The following is a 20,447-nucleotide window of genomic DNA, read 5'->3' on the forward strand; positions in this document are numbered from 1 at the left end:
CCTGAAAAAGTAACATTCAGGCGACTTCTAAGGTTTCATTCTGCATACTGATGAACGGGGAGAGAGCCAGGAGAGAAACAAAAGAATCTCTAACCTTCAGCCCAAGTGTCACAGGAGAGCAGGAGTAAACAGTGTGCTTAAATTCCTGATCAGCAATGGCAAACCTGAGTGTCAACAAACCTTAATGACTTACTGCCCCAAAACACCTCTGCCATTGTCCAACAGGCAGAATTAACAGGAGGTAAGAAGAGCAAAGACAGACTTGAAGCCCCTATGGGTTCTCTGCAGTTACATGTCGGGACAGCTAATGAAAGCTCCAAACCAGGCTGTACTGAGCTTTTAGATCCCACCTCAGACCAGCTCTTCGTTACCTAGTTATAGAGCCACATCATGTATTGACTGCCTTTCCCATCACTTTTAAGTGTTTATAGCCATTTCAGGGAAACTGTAGCCAGAGACTTAGCTGCTGAAGGTCACGTTCTCTTCCAGCTCTAGCAGGAGTTAGGATTCGGCAGTTTGCTTTCTCCTGAGAGTGGGATCATTAGGATTCAGTTCCTGCCCTACCTTTACATGTTAAGTGTTTTTATAGGAAATGCCTGTCTTGCAGGCACACATGGAGATGGAGGCGTCTTAGAAGTGCCTTGAAACAGGATCTCTGGTGTCAAAGGTTGTCAATATTCTGACCTAGAGACTCAAGCATACTCAAGATCACAGTGTTTTAAAAACAACAACACTACAATACAACAATACTTACTTCATATGTATACACTTTTGAACAGAGAGACTTTTGCTGAAATAAACAACATATTTTACCCTTCTCTGGGCTCCCAAAATCCCTGCTCCCAAGTGAAAATAAAAATTACAAACACAAACTATTTATTAGGACATTAAGCTAGTGAACAATTTCTTCACATTTCCTTGCAGCACAAATCCTCTATCCTGCCCCATACTCACTGAGCAGAGCCACCATGTTGACTGTGAACTGCAGAAAAATTTAAAGCTTGCAGTCAATGGACATCTTGAATGTCACCTCTGTGCTGTGGTCCTAAGAGCAATAACTCCTCAAAATAAGTTTCAGGACAGCCCTTCTGTTTAATTGCTGAATCAATAAATTTCAGTACATCTAAGGCTGATGAACAAATGCAAAAATACAAGTCTGAAGCACAGGACTCCAGAATGAATTTAAGTTTTAAATGCAAAAATGAGATCTTTGATCCTGTCTTTAACTAATTCATGAAACTACAAGTCAATAGATCAGCTTATCTGAACCACTGTATATCACAGGCTGTTGCATTTTCCAACATTATCTTTGCACTATGTAATCTTATGCCACTAGCCAGTTACAGCATCTTCCACAATAGCATCTAGTTTAGATATGAAGGGAAGAAAACTGATCACTTTTGTCATTTACTAGAATGGCTTTTAAAAATTAGTATCTAATTTGCAGTTCCAATTTGCTTTCATTGTCTGGCCTTACATTCCCCTTTTCTGTTTTAGCATTTTATTTTCTCAAAGATCCTTGAACACTTTGAAGAGCATACCTCTGGTTTTGTTTTGAAGAGCTTAAGATACTGAAATCTTGAAAGCATTTTTACTAGCCTCTCATAACTGAGGCTTCTCTGCCCTTTCTCCAGTTTTTCAATATACTTCTTGAAACAGACACCAGAAAAAAACCTGCAAAATATCACTTTCCTAGTAATATTTCAAGGGTCAAATAAACCTTTTTAGATGAACATATCACAATATACCTGGACTGAAGCTGCCAGTCAATACTTCTGGAATCACTGCTTTTCAAGATACAGACTCCTTTGCAAACCTGCTCTTGCTTCTTCATGAACTGCACTGCCCAACAGGTTAAAAAGCAATTCAGATTACACCACCTCATCTACTGTATGATTTAACCTTCTGCCAGTCTTCCAATAACTTGCAAAATTTATCAGAAATTCCTATGTCCTTTCTGATCACTGAAAAAATTACCATATGGCACAATTTTCATACTCATCATACAAGGAAGTGCATCCTCAACATCCTTGCTTTCTGGGGATACTCCATGACAAGTGCTTTGTCAGATCACTCATTCTGAGCATCTGCAGCATTCTTATTGATGCACATTCCAAGCTCCAAAAGAAACACCAAGTTTCCACCCAGTCCATAGAACTTCAGTAGTCTCTGCTATAAATCTAACATACAAATGCTTTTAAATACCTCTCTACTGTCACAGGTTTTCTAGTTGTGCTGATGAGCTATGATGTATGCATGTCAGCAAACAATACCAGGAGAACTAACAGGGAAAATTTAAAGCCAAGTCTGACCAGCAGCAACCTCAGTGACTTCTGAAGTCTCCCCCTGCTCTGATGTTTAAGAGCTCTCAAGCACCTTGGGTGCCTGGAGTTACTTTGGTAATAAAAGCTGACATATATGACCACAAATTCCTAAAAATTCTCTGCCAATGGGCAGAGATGTTCATATAGTTTGTCTGATTTAACCTAGTCAAAGTCCTTGATGCTAAACTATTTGAAGAACTAGTGTGTTTTGAAATTGTCTTATAGCTGTGGTCTGCAAGTGCTATTTGATCACATCAGCAGTTTTGGGGCCATCAAGAGCAGAAAAGTGACAGGAAGACAAGTATCAGCTCTTAAACTAGGCTTCATCCATGTTTCTTCTCAATTAACGATGCTAATAGCACAAAAACACATCCTTCATTTTGCAACTGTGGTAACTAACATCAAGTAACTGCCAGGAAAACACCAATTAGAAAGAATTAATGAGCATACAAATATGTGCTCTCATCTCTGCAGCAACCACTGTCCATCAGTTGATCTCTTCAATGCAGAGAAGAAACCAAGGTGCCATTAACACAGACCACTTTAAAGAAAATTCATCCTCTTTCCACAGCTTTGATAAGATGGATATTTCTAACAGAACAAGGAAAAAAAGAAACCCAAACCAAAACAATCTAACAAATACCACATCCTTTTTTTTCTTTCTTTCTTTACACATAACTGGCATAAAAATAGAGCAAAAATGCAATTAAATTTCTAAAAACAGGTCACCTCTAAAACTCCCATATACTTTCTACTAGATCATACAGATCTGGACCTAGTCCAACCTTAAATACATTTCAGTGCCCTAAAGCCCATAGAATCTCAAAAGGACAAGGACAAATTATTCACCTATGTCTCCGACTAAAATCCATTCTGCAGCATTGCTGGCACAAAATGGCTGTTTGCTATGAGTGGGCAAAATGATTTATTTAATATATATACATAGAGCTTCTGAAGCAGTCCTTCTGACAAAGAGGCATACAAATGGGAGGATTATGCAGATAAATCACAGGCACAGGACTGGATTTTACTGTACTTCTATTGTGTGTATATATATGATTTACCACTATTTTCAGACACAATTTTGCAGTATTTTAGCATTACAAGCTCTTGTTTTATAAAGTTGATTACCACTTTCAAATACCTATCTTCCTACACCTGTGTATTGACTAATACATTAAGCTAGAATAAGACAATATACTTTTTGTTATGCAGCTATTGAGAAACACCTAACCATGATTAGATTATCTCAGTTCAACCCAGGCCAAAATGTTTTCTGGGATGCTCCTACAGCACATTTCATCTTGTACATCTGCATTATTTATGGCATTTACACAAGGAGAATTGAAGGCTTTTATAAACTAAGACACAAATCAATACAGGCTCTGAGCAGATGAGGCCTTAGTAGGGTTCCACAGCAGCATCTTTCCACGCTGAGCTCTTTCAACTGAATAACTGGTAACAGAGGGAAGGTTTGCTTGGAAAGCCAAGAATTAGAGGCATCTGAGGCATTAATTTTCAATGAATATTGTACCTGGCTCACTTTGAGGCTAAACAGTCAGGGCTAGGTCTATATGCAATAGGTCACTTAAACTGGTACAAAATTTCAGACTGCAAGCAATACAATAGCTCCATTTCTTTCCCAAGCTAAAGCAAAAAGGCTGTAATGCAGATGGCTTTCCCTGTCAGAGACACCATGGACTGGGAGGCAAAGTCATTTTGGCATAAATTTAGGTCATCAGTGCACCTCCCAAAGGAGAGACCTCTCAGCCTCTGCTATGTTAATGCTTATTGCAGACAGCACAGGTAGAGGGGCAGAACTGGCCTCCAGGACCAGAAGAGTCAGGAGAACCAGCTGGAGCCACAAAGCCTTAGTACCTCCATGAGGGAAAGTCCCCTACCTCCATACAGCTATAGCCCACATATGGGCCAACATGGGACATTATGATACATGTCTTGAAGTGATCTTTTAACTCACTTTGGCATATCTTCATAGATAAATGCTCTTTACAAAGTACAGATAATTTTTGAGGCACTTACAGCAGAGGTCTCCCACCCTGACACACGTTTTCTTAACCCATCTAGTTAAGGTAGATGGGTTTCCTAACCCAACTAGTAATCTAGTTAACTCATCTAGCACTAAGAATTGAGGATAGGTTGTTCTGTTTTGGTTTTATTCTGTGAAAACACAGCTTGTCTTTCAAGATTTTGGCAAAGGAACCTTTAAAACATCTATTTATAGAGCAGTGCATGGGGACCTGCAATATCCAGAAAGAAAAAGGAATGAACTATAAATTATCCAACACAAACTTCCTTTAGAACAGTAACTTGAAGCAGAAAAAACATTACTTCCCTGTTTAAATCCTTGCTCTACAAATCTCAGCCTCATACTCAGCCTTCATCTGACAAACAACAGGCTACTATTTTTACAAAGCTTTGTCTTCCCAACTGTTATATCTGAAACAGGGCTCGCAAGAAAAAAAGAAAAAAAAAGACAAAATATCCTGCTGATCTTAATTAAAATCCTGCCTTGCTCAGCTGCACGGGTTTTACTTTCATGAAATTTATGAGTTCATGATCCTGACAGCTCTCCATGAGTTCTTTCTGGAGGAAAAAGGCACAGTGAAGACAAGAATTAAATTCTAAGGTAAAATCATGAGAGAAGAAAAATTTTCCATGGTTTATCAGTATACTCTTTTCTTCAACGGAGCTCTAGAACGACACACTTTTCTGCCACTGCCAGAAAAGATCAAAAGGCTGCTAAGACAATAGACCTGCTGATAAGAAAGTATAGTCATCCTCCTGAGACATCCCTCTTCTAAATTACCAAGAACAATATTTCCTGTGCACACACACAAGCAGCAGCAGAAAGTCACAGAAAGGCTGAGAGGCCTCCTCTTGTGTATGCAAAGTTGATGTGGGTCAAAATGTAGTTAAGAGACTCACATAAGAATGAACCTTTACATACATCTAACACAGTATTTCAGCCTTCTCAACTTTTAACTGTTTGTCAGATTTAACAAACCACATGTAAAAACCTAGATGGGCAACTGTAAGTACAATGCAATCCTTCAATTCTGAAAGCAGTGGGATGGGCATGCTGGCATGCTGCCTTACCCTTGGTAAAGGCTTTAAACCAAATAGCTGATTCCTGAGAAGCTGCTGACAGACAAAAATTATGTAAACATTGTCATACTGAGTCAGGGAGCAAAGGTCAGCTCACTGTCCGGGCTTTGAAAGTGTCTCAGGTAACAGTACAAAAGATAAGAATAAAATTATACTTCCTCAGAAAGAACTCTTTCTTCCAGCCACATGCAGTTCGAGATGGTATGTGAAGCAGAGGTGGTATCTGTATGATCAGTAACCCATGATGGAATTTTCTTCCATTAATTTGTATAATAATTGCTTTAAATTCACATAACATTTTAGGCATTCAACAGCTTAACCAAGTTTTGCACCAAGGATCTCTTTGGCTTGAGTTTATCCGACCTTCAGATGCACCCTCTTCTTGTAGCTCCTCTTCATCTTCTCCATAACATTTAATCTTTTTTTTACAAACTCTTGTATATTCTCTGACATCTCTTTTCCAGCCTGAGGATTTGTCATGTATATAAATATTCTTCGTACCACATACAGTCGCATAGCTTCAGACATTCCTGCTTCCCCTTTCTGAAAGCTTCCTAGTTCTACATCTTTTTGAATTTTCTAAGCTCTGGATACACAGCCTATGAAAGACCAGGTTAATTAATACAAAAACTTGCCTTCTCTTTGGGAATCAAATCCAACAGAAGATAATACACTATTTATTGAGAGAGATGGGTTAAGTTGAGAAGTGAATAAAAAAAAACACATATTATAGCTGGGTAAGAGAGTACCTTCACCTTAGACCCAGAGACCTGAATGACTTCAAACACCACAACTAACAGTTTAGATGGTGCATTTTAAAAATTTCATCTACAGTGATAAAGCAGCATAAACAGTAAAAAAAGAAAGAAAATGAAGAAAGCCAACAACTTTACAATAGAGACATTGTAATGCTGCTGTGGAAACATTAGGATATATGCAAATCCAAGCCTGGTTTCGCAAAAAGATTGGGGTTATTTTGTGCGTGCATGTGGTGAGTAGTTGCCCATGTAATTGGATCCCTGGCTCTGACAAAGGGAGAATGAATTAATATGCTAAATGCTGTGGCGAGTTTTATAAAGAGAATTTGAAGTATTTTTTTCCTAAGTTTTCCTTAAATTATTTACTGTTGGCCTTCTTCAGTAAATTTAGGCTGTTATCACAGTTCTGGTGCCGTTTAGCTTCATGTGTTTCCATTTTGTAGGTTTAAAAAATAAAAAAAAGTCTTGGGTATGGTCAGCAAGAGCAGAGAAAGCCTCTAGAACAAGGAAAACCCACAAGGTTTTTCCCTCCAAATTTGTCCTTAAACTTCAGCAGCACAGAGACTACTGAACTGGCAGTGCCTTGATTTCAGGTGGGACAAAAAGCAAACATCCTGCCCACTCAGTGAGATTTACACTACGCAACAGAAGCAGAAGACTGAGCTGCTGTACCCAGCTAAAATTCATGCTTCAGTGGCAACTCTCAAAATTTGCCTTCACAGCTTCAGTTCAGACATTCTTCATTCCTCACCCTAGGCTATTGCATGGTGAACCTGTGAGAGGTTACTACCATTCTTGTGTTTCTGCAGCATACCAAAGAAAACACATGAATGTCTCAGAATGCATCCTCTACAGCATGTGATACCTCTGTAAAGGAAACCCAGAGTATGTCTGGCCTAAGAAAAGGGCAGTAAGATTATAAAGCAGAGGTCAGAAAACAACATACAGGCATATTTTCTGTGGCTAGGAGAACGCATGCTGTGCTAAACAATTTGATAATTAAATTGAAGAAGAAAATACTATTGTAATTAATATACAAAGAAGCAGCATGGCCCAGCTAATCTCATCATGAGGAGACTGAATAAAGTAGCATACATCTTGTGGAGCAATTTCATCTGGCAAGCAATTAATCCTAAGAGCACTAAGTCAAACGAATAGATTTCCCTTTAAGGAGATCACATTCATCATCTGTAATGTATTCTAAACTGCAATTTGTTAGCCAGCCCCTGAATTTTACAGAAGACACTTACTGTCTTCCTTCCTTTTGTGGAGAAGTGATCCCTGACTGACAGGAGGGAGTGGCATCAGACTTTCTGAACCAGCTAGACTATTAACACTAATAGGTTCTGAATCATTGATGCAGGAAGCAAATAACTTAGAAAAGGCAACTACAAGCTTTTTACAAGCTTTATACTTTAGAAAACACTACAGTGGTATTTACCAGACTGATTGAATTATGTTCTAATCCACTGACCAACCTGATCAGATCTATCTCCATAATACCCTGGAGCTGATAACATTACTGACGGAGGCAGAGGGAATTAAAAAACAAACAAACAAGCAATGCTTACTCACATAGAACCTCAGCAGTCATCTCCTATCCATGTTCCTCCTGGTGCAGCTCTAGGACTCTGGCTCTCTCCATTGTCTCATATTTTTAGCTACAAGACAATCCTTGCCTGACTTGTTTTAAAACAAGGATGTAGATCCATTTAGGTTGTGTTTTTCTAGCTGATCACAAAACTGTCCCAGACTCTCTGTGCTTTTCATGTTAGAAATCCTGCCACTTTCAGCTTTTATTTATTCATGACACTCTCTGCCCATTGTTCATATTAAAAGTTTCCCGTTAGCTCCAAAAGCTGTTGTATTTTTCTTGCGTTTTCACTTTACTGGGTTGGGCAAATTGCACACCAAGTATCTTTCAGAATGAAATCATGATTCTTTTTGCTTGCATCTGCATTCATCCCCATCCAAGTTTATCATTCTAGAAGATGCATGTGGAGGCCTCTCTCTCTTTTTTTTTTTAGGAAAAGCTTTTGGTTGAGTATTTTCCTATCTTACTGTGTAGAGGGCATTATTGTTCTTCTCCCTGAATGTGCTCTTTGGATCATGAAGATTAGCAGGCTGAAAGGAATCAAAGCTCACACCCTCTAGGTGTCCTTGGGCCCAAAGTAATTCCTCCCGAAACACAGCAAATGCTTTAAAAAGTAAAAAAGTGTTATCAGGCAGAAAAAAAAGAGCCCCAAGAACCATTCAGTGCATTTAAATCTTCACAGGGGCCATTAAACTTTACCGAGAGATATATGGCAACATTTCACTTCATCTAGAAACCACACAAAATTCACCCAAGTGAATCTATGGGCCATGTCTGAAAAAAGCTTACTTGAGAAATACAGGTTTTGCCAGTGTATTCCTGCCCCAATGTCACTAAGAATCAATTCAAAAGACAGATTTCTTCAGTGCAATGAGAGGATGAGACCTATGCCTGGCTGCTTTCAGTTCTCTTCTATCCCAGAAATTTCCCTTATGTTCCACTCAGCTTGAAGACATTAATGTAAAGTAGCCCCATGCCAAATCAAAATTAAATAAATAGTCCTGGAGATAAAGTGCAATGGAAAAAATGAAAATAGAAGTTCATGACCTGTGTTCTAGACCAAGTTCAGTTGGTATCATCTCATTCCAAAACCAGCTAGAACAAAACTCATATTAAACTGACTATGAGTAAATACTGCTTTATTGAGCTGTTGAAAAAGCATGAGGAAAAACATATAAAAGAAAATTAGCAAAATACAGATTTTGATACTCCAGAGGGGCAAAAAACAACCCTACAGCAAAAAGGTGGCTACATGCAAAAACCCCACTCTGAATGGCTAGGCCTTTAAACTCCTCTGACCTGAATCTAAGTGCACAGTAGTTTCATGATGCCTTCCTGCTATATAATATCATACTAATCCACATTAAAATGACAGCAAGTGCAGGCACAATTCATTTAACAACTAATCTACCCTAGCTATCATTTTCACTTGTCACTAACTGCCTTTTAAATGCCCTCAGTTCCATATAACCATACACTCTTCCTTTAAACATACATGCAGGGGAATATGCCATCATAGATATTATTCAAAGACACATTTTTTGTCCCCATCATCAACCACAGCATTAATCATACTGTGAAGAGCATCTTCTCACTAATGACTGAGTTGCATAGATGGATACCATCAGCAGGATTGAGTTTGCTGGTAAGTTCACAGACAGCAGACAATACTGGCCATCTGTAACATGACGGTCTGCAAGTCCTCTGGTCTTTACCCTTTACTAATCTTTCAGCCCCAGTGATTGAAATAAGTTCTCTACTCAGCACCTTTACCAGTTGGACCCAGAGTTAACATAACACACAGCACAGTGCACTTAAAGAAAACAAGCTTTCTAGCTTTTTTTACCATTTGACCCTGCAGTGAAAAAGGCTGCTCTATAAAATCAAATGGGTGAGGTTGGGAAGGACCTTTGGAGACCATGTAGTCAAACTTCATACTCAGCATAGGTACAGTTAGGCCAGTTTGCCCAAAGCTTTGGCCAGGTAAAATACAAGTAACTCCTAGGATGGAGATGGCACAACCTCCCTGACCAATCTGTTCCAGTATTAGGTCATTCATAACAAGAAGAATTTGAAAAGAAACTCCCTTAATGCAATCTGACTTATTTTATTTCCTGGTCAAATTCAAGACCTTGGAGCAGCGCCCTTGCTTTGTGGATCTTCGTTTCTGCCAGAAGTTTATGCTGAGAGTGGAAGTCACCAAACAAGTGAAATAGGTACGACACAGTGAGACACAGTTTGCTCCTTTGGCAAGGCTCAAGACCTCACACATGGACTAGCCTCAAAGCCACCACAACTTTCAAACACCAATGAACAAAGAAATCAAGAACAACATATGGCAGACCTATTGCTTTCTGAGTTTAGAAGGGAATGTCTGCCCCAGTCAGACTCATCTCAAATGTCCATTAAAAGTTAATGTCAAGCTCCAGTTCCAAAGCAGTGTCGCAAAATTAGAATGAGAACATTAAATAACTATTGAAAAAGTAAAAGCAATTGGCTTTTGTTCATGTACACTACCCTGCTCAGCCTTTTGAGACACTCCATGAAGGACATTATATGAGTACATCATATTCACACCCCTCTGTCAGCAGCAAGAGCTTTGCATTAATTAACACACAACCTTCGGGAAGAAGGATTCAGCTTAAAGTCCCTCAGCCAAAGTGTGGGCAACATGCACGATAAAAGGCATTTATCCTGCCCACAAAGCACTTACCAGCTACATTTTCTATAGTGGATTGAAGTACTTTTTCACAGTATCCAAAGCCATCACTGAAATTCAGTGTCTGAAATCATCTTTCCCTTAGCCATAAAGGTTGCATTACCTCCCATCTCACACAGACTCAAAAACTTTCCATAATCCAGCTAATGAGAAGAAAAATGTCACTGTAATTAACACAAAGTGATGACCTAATTAATCACTAAAGCAGAAACATGAAAAAGCTTTTGGGCTTTCAAAGTCTTCTTGCAAAGTCAGACAAAATGATTGCCAGAAAGCTTTTATGGTCATTCCACTCTTGGACACTCTCAATATCAGGAATATTTGAAAGCATCCTTCTATATCCTATCAAACTGGAGTCCACTGCAGCAAGATGTCTTCAATGCATCAACAATCTCCTGCTCCAGGCTCCCTGCCAAGTAGCACCCAAGTTCTCACTGTCTGGGCTCATGGCAATATTGTGTCAATCCCAGTACTCAAAACTGAAATGTTGATATTTCTCTTAACAACCAGAACGATTTGCAAAAACTACTCTGCACTACAGCAGCACAAGAGAACATGTGCCTAGAGCCCTGCAAAGAGCCACATCAGTGACCACTGATGACAGATGACAGTGGGCATAAACTTAAAAAACAGTTTGAAGGTATTGGCATAAAAGTGGTGAAACATCTCAACGCTGTTGTCCCTAATGCCAAGTTGCTTGTACACACACTCTCTACAAGACTGACACATGCTGCTTTACACAAAGAACCAGGCTCTAGAACTGACCCAGGCTAAAACACATTGGTTTGGTTTTTGGTTTGGTTTGGGTTTTTTCGTGCCTAGACAGTTTTATCCTGTTTTGCCCCTGTACTCAGCACTGGTGAGGCCACACCTCGAGTACTGTGTCCAGTTCTGGACCCCTCAGTTTAGGAAGGATATAGAGGTCCTGGAGCAGGTACAAAGGAGGGCAACTGGGCTGGTGAAGAGACTTGAGCACAGGTCCTATGAGGAGAGGCTGAGGGAGTTGGGGCTGTTCAGCCTGGAGAAGAGGAGGCTCAGAGGAGACCCCATCACTCTCTACAACTCCCTGAAAGGAGGTTGTAGCCAGGTAGGGGTTGGTCTCTTTTCCCAGGCAACCCTCAGCAAGACAAGAGGGCACAAGAGGTCTCAAGTTGTGCCGAGGGAGGTTTAGGTTGGACATTAGAAAGAATTTCTTTACTGAGAGGGTGATCAAGCATTGGAATGGGCTGCCCAGGGAAGTGGTGGTTTCTCCATCCCTGGAGATATTTAAAAAGAGCCTGGATGTGGCACTCAGTGCCATGGTCTGGGAACTGCAGCGGTAGTGGATCAAGGGTTGGACTTGATGATATATTAGAGCTTAACATATTTTCACATTTTGGAAGGAAAATAGAAAAATAAAATAATTTTTTTTTTTTTAATCACAGCTCATTCAAGCTCCCTTTCTTTTTCTCCAGGCAGCATTTTACTTTCACCTTAGTTTTGGCTATACCAACTGGCATTTACTGATGGTTGTGAAACTAGCTCCTGTGCTGGTAGGATAAGACAACCTTCTCTGCCTTCAGTGAGAAGAGTTTCTAAAAAAACAAACATTTTAACTCTGAAAGCCAGAATGGGTATTTTCTTTAACTAAAAAAGTGTTACAAACAAGAGCCCCCCCCCTTTCACAGTTCCCTGGGAACCGAGCTCTAGATTTTAGTGCAATCTTCAGACTGCAGTCCTGCAGTCATGCTAGCAATTTCTTATCCTTGCTTTCAGTTCAACAGAAGGTAGGTTCTTCATTACCTTAAGGAGCATATGTACTTAATGAGCAGGTACTTTGTCAATTTAGTCCTAAAGGAAGAGTTAAAAGAACAGAGCATTTATATTTTTAGAGCGAAACCAAATTTTAGGCCCCCCACTAGTATAAGATAATAAGAAATACATGTTACTGGATTTTGAAAAGCTTTTTTTTGTTTTAAGTATACATCCCACAGCTCAGACTTTCAGAGGGAATAATAATTCTGGCTGCTGGTGTGAGCAACTGATTTCTTTTAAACAGAAAAAGCACAATAGCATTATACCACATCATTTTTCATGGGATAAAGGTGTTATTTAAGCTTACAGTGATTTTTACATTGTTTGGGTTGTGAAGAAAGCCGCTTAATGTTCTCTCTCCATTAAAGCAAATCTTGAAAGCTAGGTTTGAGACCAGTGGAGATCACAGGCCCTTATATTTACCCATAGAATAGGAACAATGTGGGCAAAGCTTCAACAAGCTATAAACAACTGGTTCAAACTGTGCTTCAATCACGTTCCAGTAGGGCCAGTTCTTGGAGCCCAGCAAATCTGGCTGCAGAGGCTATTCATGTCTTGCTTCCTGGCTGCGTTAGAGCAGCAAAAACATTAACTGTGAGGCTGAAATCTATCAACTAGGAACTGAACTCAGGCTAGCCACAGTACCAGGCAAATAATTACAAATTTTCTCATCATCAGGAGACCTTTCTGAATTTTGCACTGCAACAAAAACCCTGCGATGTTTACCAGACTGCATCCTAGCTTTGCAGTATGTGCTTTAATGCATTACTGAGTTCATAGATAACCTGCTTGTGCCCAGCAAAACCAAAATATTTAGAAACAAGTCAGAGAAATAACTTCTGACCAATAAATTTTATATCCACCCCTAAAATAAACTAAAACGACTACCACATATGTTCTCCACTATTTTTATGTTTTTTAAAGATAAAAGTATTTGGCAAGCAAAAGAAGAAAGAACTTCTTGCCTGGTGCCACACTTCTTCAGAACAAGCAGTGCAAAATCCCTCACATAAATCACACAAAAGACTACAATCATACAAAGAATTCTTTCAGTTTTCTCCTCCACTGACGGTAGTCCCAAGGCTCCAGACCCTGAGTTCAATAGAACAAATGTAGAAATTAATGTGCCAAACACTGTATTTCTAAAGATGAATACACATTGCTAACAGCTTAACTAATTCAATTTTATAATCCCACAATCTGCACCCATGAATCCAGTAACTAAAATCTGCAAACACAAATTCCCCTATTCACTGGGCAGCTTCATTTGATACAGAGTAGATTAAATCTGGGTTGCAATACTTCAGTAATAGATATAAGATTTTTCAGCAAATTTTGCTAAGTAGCCTACAGATCCTGGCTAACCCTCCAAAACATTCAGATCTCAAAAGGGAAATGTTTCCAACAAAAAGGCCAGGAAGACAAAGGTTCACAAGTGGGAAACTCTGCTGTGAGATGCTCACCTTGCAAGAATCACATGAACTGAGATACTTGCTCAACTTGGCAAGAGACTGCCAAACAATGGCTGGGATGCAGAAGAGTTTCCTTTCTGCCAAGCATTTGCAGATCCTTGAGGATCCCTTGAGGGTTCTCCCTCTCAAGTGTTATGTCCCCTTTATCACAATCCTCACAGAGCAGCTGAAAAACAGAAGAGGAACTTTGCAAATTGGCTCTAAAAAGGTCAATCTGTTTACTTCATGACACAAGGAAGGAGATAGAAGTCACAAATACAATTGCAGATGTAGGAATGAAGGTAAGAAAGCCAGTTAAGCATGGCAGCCATTCTAGGAATAATTCACTTCCATTTCATCCTCACCCCAATCCAAAAACCAAAAAGCATTGCTTCCTATGAGGACAAAATTTTAAAGACAAATTGATCCTGAAGCCTGGCATTCAAGTGCACTGAATAAAATAAGTTGTGGTATAGCATCTCAGACAGAGGCATTTCCTTGCTATACAAAGAGCTTTGCTCAAAATTAACATCAGCTCTAGAAAACAGAAATCATCACACACATAAAACAATTCAAATTAATTCTTAAAAAAAACCTCTGGGGAAAAAAAAAAAGTTCATTAAAGATAAAACAGACTTAACATTGTCAGACTCTACTTCAATCACTGCTGCCTGGGAAGAGAAATTACTGGCAAAAAGAAACATGACCTGGAATGCACCTGACTTACTGAACCACACTGTTGTGTTAGTGGAACGGGTCCATTCAAAGCCAATCAAGTAACAGGCTTGCTCTCTGGATTTAAGCCAGTGGCAGAGACAAAATTTAATTAAGTGGCTGCATGAATGAGAAAGGAAAATTACAGCAGAATGAAACTAACTACAGCTGTCTAAGAGAAGCACACCAAGATGAATCAGCTAGTAAATAAAGAGCAGTAACTAAAAACTAACACAACTCTCACAAGAAATCAGATAATGTAGAAGAAACTGAACTACTAGAGAAAAATCCTAAATATTATAAAAAATGTGGGAGGCATAGGTAGAGTGCCATGAAAAGTTGAAACAATGAACCCAGATATAGCAGTGCTTCTTTGTTTTTTATTCTGTTAAGATGTTGTTGCTCACAACAGCCTTTAAGTGAGGTCTTTCTCTTTAAATCCACCTGCTTCCTCTGTTCAGGTGACAGATAACACCAGAATCCGCTCATATCAAAATCTGTGGCTCCTAGCAAATGAACTTTCCCTAGTAGAATACTGCTAGGTCAGGTGAAAAACAAGGAGTGGCTGTAGATGAGCTCTGAGTAACCAAGCCCTGCTACAACCACTAGGGTATTTCAGGAACTGTGCTGCTGTGCCCAGCTCCCTGTGTAACAAAGAAAAGCATGCAACAAGAAACACATGAAGCATGAAACAACAAGAAACTAACTTTGCTCCTTCATTAAGGAGTAAAGTGACTACAGGTCACTAGAAAAGATCTAGAACCGGGCCAGAATCCTCATCTAGAATCCACTTTCGGTTTTTCTGCATCACAGTTTTTTCAGGATACCACCTGTGATTCTTTAAATATCCTAAATGCATAAATCTTGGTAGTTTTCTATCAGCATTTGTCAACAATTCAATCCTTGGCACAATTACGTTAGGATTTTCAAGTACTAATAAGATACATTTTTGAGTTTCTCTCTGGGTTTTGTTGCTTTTTTAATAAAATAAAAAAGAATTGTTGACTTGTCTTGTATTGTATTGTGCTAACCTGTGATCTGAGTTAAGTCAGACTGATCAGCAGTGACAGCACGTCAGAGGTTATTACCATTAAACACACCTCAGTGAACAATTCAATGGAGTTGTTATTCCACCACCCATAGCCATCACAAGCGGATTTGAGAACTGATAGGGAATGAACTCTGGCTGATGCTGGGCTACCCTGCCTGACCGAGCACCTTCTGCTGCTCAGCCCTTCTCCACTGTCCAGGGATTACGTACACACCCAGCATGATGCTGCTGCTGGCAGCTACTGATGAAAGGAGCAACAGCTGAGCATCCTTAGCCAACACTCATGGTGCATCTCAGAGAATTGGGTAACAAAAGAGTGTCTTGGCTTTTTCAGCTTTGAAATTCTGTTTTTACATTAGCCCCATTATCAAGATATTTGTGTGTGCTTTATATATAAATATATCTAGCTTTCTAAGTATCAGCATGCTTGTGATTATGTCTGTACATGTATTCATATATAAACAAATATCCAGGGTTTATATATATATATATATATGTGTGTGTGTGTGTATATAGGCACATAGATTTTCTTGACCATTTATTTTTATAAACAGGCTTTAAGCTTGCCCTCCCTTTTTCATTCTCTTACTCATAATGGCAAGAAATATATGCATGTGTCCATTATGTCTACACAGACAGGGAGAGGGAAGTGCATGTAAAAAAATAAATGTGTTTATATATTTACACAGTCTCAGCTAACTGTAATCCATATGCCTCCACTCCATACAAAAGCATTTATCAGAGGTCCCCTTTCATACACAAATGCTATAGACATCCATTACAACATGACTGGGTCAGCAGCATTTAGCTCTTCTCTCCCCATGAACAGATGCTAAATTCCTTGCTGCAAAGCAGAACAATGCCAAAGGTACTATGTGGACTGTCTGCAGCTGCCCACTTTCTAGCAAACATCTGAACAGAGGCTTCTCCTCTGTCAAGGTTTTCAACAAATGCAGTTCTGTGGAGTGCTGTTAATTTAACATGAACTATAGCTTCAGAGTAGGGATGCCAGGCATCCTACAACAAGCAAGGACAGCCCAATTTGGCCTTCTTTCACCTAAATAAAATTGTACATGTTCCTTCAAGAGTGCTCCTGCACAGACTGACAGCAAGCACAACTACTTTCTACACGTTCACACAATGCTCTAAGTGCCCCTCCAAAATCCCCAGTCTCTACTTTTTTACCCCAAAAACACCCTTTGGAAAAGCAGCACCTCCAGCACATGGAAAGAGTATCACACAGGGTGGCTCATGTGGAACAGAAGTACCTTCAAGATGAAGAATATATTAAAACACACAAGCGAGGATTGCAGTGCTACAGCAGCAAATTAAAAATATTAAAAAAGTTTTAATTTCTAACACCTAGACATTTCTAACATCTAGTCCTATACTACAAGCTTACCTTCTGCTTGGTAGAAGTGTTTCAATGAGAGAAATAAAATTACTTTAAATATTATAATAGGACTGAATTTCAGACAATGGGAAAAATGCAGTCTACTAACAATTTAATTAATCTATTTATTCACCTTGAAAAAAACCCTGATCGGGACAAAGTCTATTAAAAGAATACAGGGATTCAGCTGCCACCTTCCTCACTGCATAAGCAATCAGGAGATGACCCTTGGAACCCTACGTTAATAAAGTTCCCATTAAATGCAAACCTGCACAATGTTATCATAACGAGGCTCATTAGCTTAAAAAAAATTACTTGTCTTAAAATGTGCTTATTTCCTCATAGGTAAGAAGGTGAGTTTTCAAACCACTAACTGCTGCAGCTTCTTTCTTATTTGAACCCCATCAGTGTTGCAGCTTTATCTTGCAGTCCATCATGTCTTGATCATTTATGTAAACCACAGAGACAAATCCACAGGCAGAAGTCATAATCACTACTGTGTGACAGGACAGAAACAGGGATCACTCATTCCAGTATGGTATGTAAAGCTTCAGACAGATAAGGCTATTATTATTATTCTGTTAACTATAAATTTGCATTTTTTAAGACTGGACAGAAATTATGAATTGTCAGTAAAAAGGAGAGATATGGAGAAAAGGTAGGAACAGCTCCCTGTCTCTCAGTACTCAAAAAAGAACTTTTGTGGCTGCTCTTTTCACTTAAGTAAGGACTAGAAAAAATCAGATAATCAGTAGTAACAAATAGGAGAATAGGGTTCAACACAAAAATATAGGTAATACCTTAATAGGATACACAAAATGGGATCTCTCTCTGCAGCTGAGTTTTAACGTGTCAAAGATGCTCTAGGTACTACTCAATCCTGACTCTATGCTAAAGGAATTAGTCAGATGACCTCACCAATCCAGCACTGTGAGGTACATGCAGGACTGTTTTAGGTGTCTCCCCACCAGTTACTCCTTTAACACAAATGCATTGCAGCTTTGAAAAGTCATAAAAAACCTCACCACTTCCCTCCTGGTAGAAATATAAATAAGATTAAAGGAATACAGGGATTCAGCTGCCACCTTCCTCACTGCATAAGCAATCAGAAGATGCCCTTTTGAACCCCATTTAAGATACTTGTTAAAGCCACCACACCCATGCACACACAGATGTCTTCACTTTTGTAACTTTTGCCACCAAAAACTGGAGGATATGGAATTGCTATTTTTTTATTGATTTATTTTTAAGTAGCTGTTGCAATGAAATTAAGATATAAATGAAAGCATAACTTTCCAGTGCACTGTTACAGAAAAAAAAAGAAAAAAGAAAAAAAAAAAAACAACCCCAACAGGTAGTCATTGCTCATAAAATAAGAAACAGTACTCTAAGACCACTCAAGGGGGAAACCAAGTTGCAAAAGGAAAACAAACCAAACCACAAGATACCTATTCCTAGTCACCACTTTGAAACATCACACTATCACCTTCATAAAAGCACAATACCATTGGATTTCTCCAACTTCCAACAAACTGGCTGTCCTGAAATCTATGCAGTATATATTTACCATTAGAAGAAAACAAACCTCTACATGAAATATCTGTCCCCCCTCTTTTTTTTTTTAGAGAGAGGAAATGTAAGTCAAACAGACTATCTTCTCTGAATCCCAATCCCTCTCCAGGCCTTGAATCATCACTAATTTAGACCTTTCCTAATTTTACAGAATAAAAGGTAGTTCCCCATTAAGATTTCCAAGGTTGGTGAAAGACCATATGAAGCTTCAACATATGTGAGTAGCTGGGTGAGTCAGGAAAAGCTACCAAAAGCCTAAAAGAGAAATATGTTAGAAGCTTCACTGGTTGCAAACAGCACCATGTACAGGACATGTCCAGGGAGGGCTATCAAGGTGTCAGTTTTTTGGTTGTATCTTGTCTCAGTCGCATGCTGATCTTTTTACAAAAGCAGCTGTTTTGTAAAACAGGAAATGAGCCAATGCAAATTTTGTTGTACAAACCAGAGGTGAGCAGAAACCCCCTGTGACCACTTGGTTTTTTTGTACCCTCCCAGTTTAGACTTCTCTCCCTTGGTTTACTGAGAATTTTCAGGGCAGACACTTTGTGTCAAATTAAATTACATGAATTTGCCAACAGCTAACTGTTCTGCTGCTTCACTTTGAGTACATTATCTGCCCACGAGTGGTCATTTATGTCTGTTTACAAAAAATAAAAATAAGGATAGTAGCAAAATAAATCTTCTGGAGTAATAAATCTGGAACCATGATATTATTAAGCGTACAGGCTTACTAAGGGAATGTTTGAGGTGGTTAATAGACACATAAGATGCATATTGATTTAAAAGATGCCCTCAGAGAGTATGTCCTACACAATCTTTTTTTGTAGTGAGGAAAATGACAAGCAATGGCAATGTAGCAGTACTGGGTTACTTGGTATTGCAGAGACACCAAGTGTCTGGGGCAACTAGGAAAGTCATGGACTGATATTTTGTATCTTTTATGGTTTGTTTATAAGCCAGAGATAAACAGTAAATTTTCTCTTTCAACATTCCTCCAATCAATTGAATCCATGAGCCTCTCTTGTCCAGCACACAGCTTGATCAGTAATAGCTGATTCAGAAACCAGGAAAAGAAACCACTGCTGTTGTGGAGGAATACAGCACAAAAGCACCCCAAGACATTCCTTAGCCTTACAAGTAGAGCATACCTTTTGCCCTTGAACAGGAGGAAGAGGTTCAAGGGAATACTGAAATGCCCTTAAATAATGAGTTTTAAACACACAAAAAATTTGCAGTGTTAAAAGAGGTCTCAAAGCTGCGTATTCCAGCTGGCTTATAGTCCCCTTCATAGAATTGCAATAGAATCACCCAACAGAAATCCATTAGGTCCACAATTGCTCTGCCAGCACAGCATTGTTCCCTACTGTATAACTTCTCCCAAGAATGCTGTGAGGATTAATTCATTACAGCTTGTGCCATGCTTTGAAAGCATGCAATCTACAGAAGAGCCAAGAGAATTATTAGGCAAAGGATAATCAAACCCTGGTGATCTTCTCTTTATCTCAGTGTACCCTGTTTAGAGCACCAATTTAGCCCAACAAAGAGAACAAATTCAAAACCAAATTCAGTACAACAAATGTGAAAGTGTCACAATAAGAATGCAGTCACACAGGAATCTCTAACATGGTTATTAACTTCTACTCCTTACCTAATATTGACTAATGCATGGGTCACCTTGCTTGCAGGCTCTTTCCATTGACCAGCATTGGTAGACAGCCTTAGAACTGAAAGGAAAAGACTGTTAACTGTGCTGGCACAGAACCGATAGATTTCTAATCCAATACATTTTAAAAATTTGCTTTGGGTAAATGGCAGTCTGTGAATCAGATCAAAACAGAGGTCATCATTTGTACAACGATTCAGGGCGGAAGTTCCTTTCAAAGCCCTTCTAAGAAATGCAAGAAGACAGAAGAAGTGAGCAGAACAATAAAATGGCTGTGAACAGGAAGCA

At 39.1% G+C, this 20,447-nt stretch overlaps 1 protein-coding gene across 4 annotated transcripts in view; it reads right to left on the reverse strand.

Annotated features, from left to right (window-relative positions):
- ARMH3 (armadillo like helical domain containing 3) overlaps positions 1-20,447 on the reverse strand; it is a 125,850-nt gene that overhangs the window by 43,577 nt on the left and 61,826 nt on the right. For all 4 annotated transcript variants that reach the window (XM_071748486.1, XM_071748484.1, XM_071748485.1 and 1 more), the window contains exon 23: positions 20,145-20,220. In XM_071748486.1, the coding sequence (XP_071604587.1) occupies positions 20,145-20,220 (76 nt within the window). The remainder of the gene's footprint in view (positions 1-20,144; positions 20,221-20,447) is intronic.

Source organism: Heliangelus exortis, chromosome 7 (assembly GCF_036169615.1).
Source record: "Heliangelus exortis chromosome 7, bHelExo1.hap1, whole genome shotgun sequence".
Lineage (NCBI taxonomy): Eukaryota > Metazoa > Chordata > Aves > Apodiformes > Trochilidae > Heliangelus > Heliangelus exortis.